This window comes from Bufo gargarizans, chromosome 2 (genome assembly GCF_014858855.1).
Source record: "Bufo gargarizans isolate SCDJY-AF-19 chromosome 2, ASM1485885v1, whole genome shotgun sequence".
Lineage (NCBI taxonomy): Eukaryota > Metazoa > Chordata > Amphibia > Anura > Bufonidae > Bufo > Bufo gargarizans.
Window position 1 is genome coordinate 54598571 of NC_058081.1, and position 7235 is coordinate 54605805.

The following is a 7235-nucleotide window of genomic DNA, read 5'->3' on the forward strand; positions in this document are numbered from 1 at the left end:
GTTCTGTGGAGTTCTGAGCAAGTGTGCATCTTGGGAGTTGTAGTTTTACCACAGACCTAGTCTGAGGCTTCCCGTCCTATTTGTACAGTCATACCCCCTCCCCTGTGCCTATTTTTCCTACGGTTCTCTCAGCTGTCGGAGGAACTACAAGTCCCAGCATCCTGGGTGGCCATGCTGGGGGTTGCAGTACACGCCAGCTGTCCCGCCGTCTCAGGCTAAAGAACGAACAGCACGTGAAATAAGGGCTTTTAAATGTCATGTGACCATGTGACGTCACACCCCCAAGTTTAGACCCAACCCTTCAGGACTGCGCACCACGTGACTGCCCGACCGAATCACGTGCCCAGAGCGACGCTGACGTCACTAGAACGCGTAGCCAAGGAGGGGGAATGCTGGGAAATGTAGTTTACCAAAACATAGACTTCCCGGACGCGAGGAGGAGTGTGGACAGCCCGGAGCTGGAGTCCCGGGGCAACCGGAGCCCCAGGATTGGGGGATGGGGAACTGCCTGTCATCGCAGACTGCAGATGATCTGTCCCTGCTCAACGACTCAGACGGCGCTAGCCTGCCCGGGGAGCCCCCACCTCCATACCAGGTGACCGTCCTTCCTTCATCATCTTTATAACCTAGTCACTATGTAGATGCCACGTGGTATATGCACTTGTACAATGTCTCGCACTGTGTATCTTAGTAGATTGCAATGACTACCATGGAGCCACACAGTGGTCACCCGCCATCATCTCTTGTTACTAAGCAACCGCCATTACCGCTACTGCAAGCCTGCAGCAATGGTGCCATTTACCCATCAGGACTGCAGGAAAGCTGGGTGACAAATCCCTGTGGGGGGAGGGGGGTTACAATAGCTAAGGTAAAGGGGTCCTCCCACCTTTACCATTGCACTTGGACCATACAAGAACCACCCTTGGTGCTGGATCTCAAGGATGGCACCGAGCCTGAGTTCCCAACCAAATAGTCTCAACTCCCAGACTGCCATCAGCGGTCAGATCTAATCGCCAGTCCAGACAAAAGGATACACTGTCACGCAGCGCCCCCTACATCCTGCCCCAGGTCTCACACAGAGTATCCATTTTGCCTGCAGCATTTCTGTGAGACACCTCCCTCGTGTTTTTGTTGTGTGTGAATTAAGCCCTATGTGCACATTTACATATATATTTGTATCTTTCAGGAGCGGCAGAATGTTCCCGTCTACCACCCGACACCTAGCCAGACCCGCCTTGCAACGCAGCTGACGGAAGAGGAGCAGGTGTGGATTGCCCAGAGGATTGGCCTCATACAGCACTTACCTAAAGGCAGATATGACCCGGGGTCCGAACCTTCCGAGAAGAAGCCAAAAGAGTGAGTGACATTACGCTGCAATCTGTCAGCAGGTTTGTACCTATGACACTGGCTGCCCTGTTACATGTGCGCTCGGCAGCTGAAGGCATCTGTGTTGCTCCCATGTACATATGTGTCCGCATTGCTGAGTAAAATAAGGTTTTAATGTATGCAAATGAGATCCTAGGAGCAACAGGGGCGTTACCATTACACCTAGAGGCTCTGCTCTCTCTGCAACTGCTGCGTCCTCTGCACTTTGACAGGACCAAGTTTGATAATTTTTATACTGCCTGCCCCCGTCAATCAAAGTGCAGAGGGAAAAGTCTCGAGGTGTAATGACAACGCCCCCATTGCTCCTGGAGGCTCATTTGCATATATATTAAAACATTATTTTTCTCAGCAATGCGGGCACATGGGACCAACACAGATGCCTTCAGCTGACAAGCGCACATGTAACAGGTCAGCCAGTGTCATAGGTACAAAACTGCTGACAGATGCACTTTAATAACTTGTTCATGAGGTGTGAAGCCAAGTGACCCACTATAATGTACCTCACGTCAATTATATTAGTAGTTATCTACTATGATACTGCCTCCTATGTACAAGAATATAACTACTATAATACTACTCCTATGTACAACAATATAAATACTATAATACTGCCTGCTATGTACAAGAATATTACTACTATAATACTGCTCCTATGTACAAGAATATAACTACTATAATACTGCCTCCTATGTACAAGAATATAACTACTATAATACTGCCTCCTATGTACAAGAATATAACTACTATAATACTGCTCCTATGTACAACAATATAAATACTATAATACTGCCTGCTATGTACAAGAATATAACTACTATAATACTGCCTGCTATGTACAAGAATATAACTACTATAATACTGCCTCCTATGTACAAGAATATAACTACTATAATACTGCCTCCTATGTACAAGAATATAACTACTATAATACTGCCTCCTATGTACAAGAATATACTACTATAATACTGCCTCCTATGTACAAGAATATAACTACTATAATACTGCCTCCTATGTACAAGAATATAACTATATACTGCCTCCTATGTACAAGATACTACTATATACTGCCTCCTATGTACAAGAATATAACTACTATAATACTGCCTCCTATGTACAAGAATATAACTACTATAATACTACCTCCTATGTACAAGAATATAACTACTATAATACTGCCTCCTATGTATATAAGTACTATACTAGGTGCCATCTTTGGCCAGGTGGTGATGTGCACAGCATAGCGATAATCCAGATGGGTGCGGTTGTGTCTCCGCAGGTGTGTGATCTGTATGCTGGATTTCGTCAGTGGGGCTCCTGTCCGCTTCCTGCCTTGTATGCACGTCTACCACATGGAGTGTATAGATAAGTGGCTGATGCGGTCGTTCACGTGTCCGTCCTGCATGGAGCCGGTGGACGCCGCACTCCTCTCTTCCTACGAGACCAGCTGAATGGACGGCATCCTCCAGATGTGTGGTAACATGGCGGCCTGCTTTGAAGTATTGCTTTGTGCTTTGGCCAAAATAAAGTCGATGTGGTGTGACCTTGTCCTTTCATGAGACGTGAGGTGATCTGCCAGACAGGATGATGGAAGTCGGAGCTTCCCACACTTGTGTTATGGACTATATGGATGATGACTGGAACGTGGGGAGACTGCGCAGAGGACACAACCCTTGGATATAGATACCTTTCTATATAGACACGAGGTCATAGATAGAACTCCCATCATCAGGGGATGCATCATGGGAGTTGACACCGCTGCCTCTTCAGTGACTACATCTACATGATGACGCCGGTGTGTGAGTGTGTGCTGCAGAGTCAGTACCAGCTGAGGAGACATTTAAAGGGCATCTCCCCCTGTGGAAGACCCCTTTAAAAAGCACTTTACTGCAAGTATTTCACAGTAGAGATGTCCTTGTGTCCTCCTGTTCTGTCAGGTTTTGCCCCCATGTGTTATCACCCAGCTTTCCCAGAGCTCTGAATTGTTACTCTGCCTTGTTTTATCGAAATGCAGAGCAAGGAACTGGGCCAGGGCTGGACAGATCCCAGGAGGCAGCAAATCATCCAAACCATTTCCAGACTTCTGAACTGGATATAGATGAATAGATACTCCAGAGCTGCACTCGCTATTCTGCTGGTGGAGTTACTGTGTATATACATTACTTATCCTGTACTAATCCCGAGTTACATCCTGTATTATACTCCAGAGCTGCACTCGCTATTCTGCTGGTGGAGTTACTGTGTATATACATTACTTATCCTGTACTAATCCCGAGTTACATCCTGTATTATATTCCAGAGCTGCACTCACTATTCTGCTGGTGGAGTCACTGTGTACATATATTAATTATTCTGTACTGATCCTGAACAGAATAGTGAGTGCAGCTCTGGAGTATAATACAGGATGTAACTCGGGATCAGTACAGGATAAGTAATGTATGTACACAGTGACTGCACCAGCAGAATAGTGAGTGCAGCTCTGGAGTATAATACAGGATGTAACTCAGGATCAGTCCAGGATAAGTAATGTAATGTATGTACACAGTGACACCACCAGCAGAATAGTGAGTGCAGCTCTGGAGTATAATACAGGATGTAACTCAGGATCAGTCCAGGATAAGTAATGTAATGTATGTACACAGTGACACCACCAGCAGAATAGTGAGTGCAGCTCTGGAGTATAATACAGGATGTAACTCAGGATCAGTACAGGATAAGTAATGTATGTACACAGTTACTCCACAAGCAGAACTGTGATTGCAGCTCTGGAGGATAAGACAATAGGTAACTTTGTGTCTGTCAGATATAAGCGTCAGTATAACGGTTTTGCAGCCATTCGTCATCGTAAATGTGCACAGTGAGCTCGCACTTAGTAGTTCTTGATTATTGGGACATCCTAAAGGTGGGATGGATTCTTAGAGGCCGGTGTCTCTGAGGTTGATGAGACCACTCCTGTATGTAAGGTGACTATTCACAGGAAATACAAATGGCATCTCTTGGGGTATGGGTCATGCACCCTCATCATGGCAGAGCAGGAGGACCATATAGAAGTCTACAGGCGTTGCTGAAGAGGTACTATGGCCTCCTAACATGGACCTGGTCCATATCCTTCTCACAACAGGACACAAGTGAAAGGTTCACACATGGCAGGCTACTGCAGCAAATATGCCACATAGGAATAGTCTCCTACCCTGTGTGGACGTGACTGTAAATAAAGTTTATTGAAAAGTAATATATGGAAACAGTGACTGTTTTTTTCACTAAACTTTATTGGTAAAGTTGAAGAACGTCCTTCCCTTTCCAGCTATGGAGTACTGACATGTATTCGCTGCCGCCCGCTCCGCCTTGTGTCTATAACCGTCAGTGGAGACGCGTGTACCCGCAGCACATACAATAAAGCGTGCTTGTATGGATTTCAGTATCCCGTGTCATTCTTGTCGTATTAATTCTTTGATTTTGGTACCGCACAGATTAGATAAGCGGACAGCTCTCTCCTGCCCCCCATGTACACCACCGCCGGGGAGCACTGGCCGCTCGTTTCTCAGAGAATGAAAGATTTGGGCATGTTGAAATCCAACAGCCTAATCTAGGGATGGCCAACTCCCAGCATGCCCAGACTGCCTACAGCAGGGGATGGTGGGAATTGTAGTTTTACAACAGCTGGAGAGCCGCAGGTTGGCGATCCCCGGAATCCATCTTTCATGTGGCCTTAAAGGGGTCTTCCCACCTCAGACATTAGGGGCATATTGCTAGGATGTGCCCTCAGTGTCAGGTGGGTGCGGGTCCCACCTCTGGGACCTGCTTCTATGTACAGAATGGGGTCCAGCATGTGCAGTCACCCTCCATTGACCGCCATGGCAGCAGAGTGCTGGGTGGGCGGTCTCATAGAGGGGAATGGGGAGGTGGGCGTACATGTGCAGTGCGCTCTCCACTATGGGATGTTTAAAGGGTTTCTGTCACCAAAATGAACCCTATTAAACTGGCTGACATTAGCGATGTGTCAGCAGACCCTAACTCTCCTAATCTTATGCTTATTGATGCCCCCGTTACTGCACAATTTTAACTTTGATGATATGCAAATTAGCCTCGGGGGGGGGGGGGGGGGTTGCTCCTAGAGGCTCCGTTCTCCCACCTCATGTCAGGCCTGCCGTGCTTGATTGACAGGGCCAGCGTTCATTTTCTCCGGGCCGGCCTAATACACAGGGGGCCGGCCGGAGAAGACGAATGCTGGCCTTGTCAATCAAGCACGGCTGGGCTGACACATGAGGTGGGAGAACGGAGCCTCTAGGACAGGCATGCTCAACCTGCGGCCCTCCAGCTGTTGCAAAACTACAACTCCCAGCATGCCCGAACAGCCTACAGCTATCAGCCTAGAGCAGGGCATTGTGGGAGTTGTAGTTTTACAACAGCTGGAGGGCTGCAGGTTGAGCATGCCTGCTCTAGGAGCAACGCCCCAACGCCCCCCCGCTCCTAGAGGCTAATTTGCATATCATAAAAGTTACAATTGTGCAGTAACGGGGGCATCAATAAGCATAAAAATAGCAGAGTTAGGGTCTGCTGACACATCGCTAAGCCAGTTTAATAGGGTTAATTCTGGTGACAGAAACCCTTTTAAGAATTCCCATAGTGATGAATTGAGAACACGTTGTGCATGCGCAGTAGCTTCAGGGGCTCCGTTCTCCAGATAGGTGCAGGTCTTACGTCTGAGAGCTGCTAATATCTGACCGATGGCATATTCTAGGAATACGCAATCAATTTCTCAGATGGCCAATCCCTTTAATATTAAAGGGGTTGTGAAGCGACCTAATATTGATGACCCAATTTCGAGAAGAAAAAAAAATAAACTTTTATTCTTGAGAACTTAAAGAGGACCTTTCACTACTCTACAAACGAAAAACTAACTATACCTGTGGGCAGAGCAGCGCCCAGGGGTCCCCCTGCACTTACTAGCAAGTCTGGGCGCCGCTCCGTTCGCCCGGTATAGGCTCCGGTGTCTGCGCTCCCTCTGACTGTTTTCTTGTAGGAGGCGTGTCCCTTGCTGCACTGCTGGCCAATCGCAGCGCACAGCTCATACGGACGTCTGAATGGAGCCTTACAGGGGGGTGATCAGGGAGTCTATATGGGGTGATCACCCCCCCTGTCATTGATCACCCCCCCTGTAAGGCTCCATTCAGACATTTTTTGGGGCCCAAGTTAGCGGAAATTTTTTGTTTGTTTTTGTTTTTTCTTACTAAGTCTCATATTCCACTAACTTGTGTCAAAAAATAAAATCTCACATGAACTCACCATACCCCTCACGGAATCCAAATGCGTAAAATTTTTTAGACATTTATATTCCAGACTTCTTCTCACGCTTTAGGGCCCTAAAATGCCAGGGCAGTATAAATACCCCACATGTGACCCTATTTCGGAAAGAAGACACCCCAAGGTATTCCGTGAGGGGCATATTGAGTCCATGAAAGATTTAAATTTTTGTCCCAAGTTAGCGGAAAGGGAGACTTTGTGAGAAAATACAAAAAAAAATCAATTTCCGCTAACTTGTGCCAAAAAAAAAAAATTCTATGAACTCGCCATGCCCCTCACGGAATACCTTGGGGTGTCTTCTTTCCGAAATAGGGTCACATGTGGGGTATTTATACTGCCCTGGCATTTTAGGGGCCCGAAAGCGTGAGAAGAAGTCTGGGATCCAAATGTCTAAAAATGCCCTCCTAAAAGGAATTTGGGCCGCTTTGCGCATCTAGGCTGCAAAAAAGTGTGACACATCTGGTATTGCCGTACTCAGGAGAAGTTGGGGAATGTGTTTTGGGGTGTCATTTTACATATACCCATGCTGGGTGAGAGAAATATCTTGG

General features: G+C 47.0%; 1 protein-coding gene across 1 annotated transcript; it reads left to right on the forward strand.

Annotated features, from left to right (window-relative positions):
• The first annotated feature begins 365 nt into the window (after positions 1-365).
• Positions 366-2926, forward strand: LOC122929368 (RING finger protein 11-like). Its single transcript, XM_044282912.1, has 3 exons — positions 366-595; positions 1187-1356; positions 2663-2926. Exons 1-3 carry the CDS (start codon positions 497-499, stop codon positions 2832-2834), a joined length of 441 nt encoding a protein of 146 aa, XP_044138847.1. The 5' UTR covers positions 366-496; the 3' UTR covers positions 2835-2926.
• The last annotated feature ends 4309 nt before the right edge of the window (positions 2927-7235 follow it).

Bases quoted from the DNA above. Each gene is read 5' to 3' on its own strand.
- LOC122929368 (XM_044282912.1), top strand. From the start codon at position 497: ATGGGGAACTGCCTGTCATCGCAGACTGCAGATGATCTGTCCCTGCTC. The intron at 596-1,186 runs GTGACCGTCCTT...TGTATCTTTCAG, and splicing joins AGCCCCCACCTCCATACCAG to GAGCGGCAGAATGTTCCCGT. The intron at 1,357-2,662 runs GTGAGTGACATT...GTGTCTCCGCAG, and splicing joins TCCGAGAAGAAGCCAAAAGA to GTGTGTGATCTGTATGCTGG.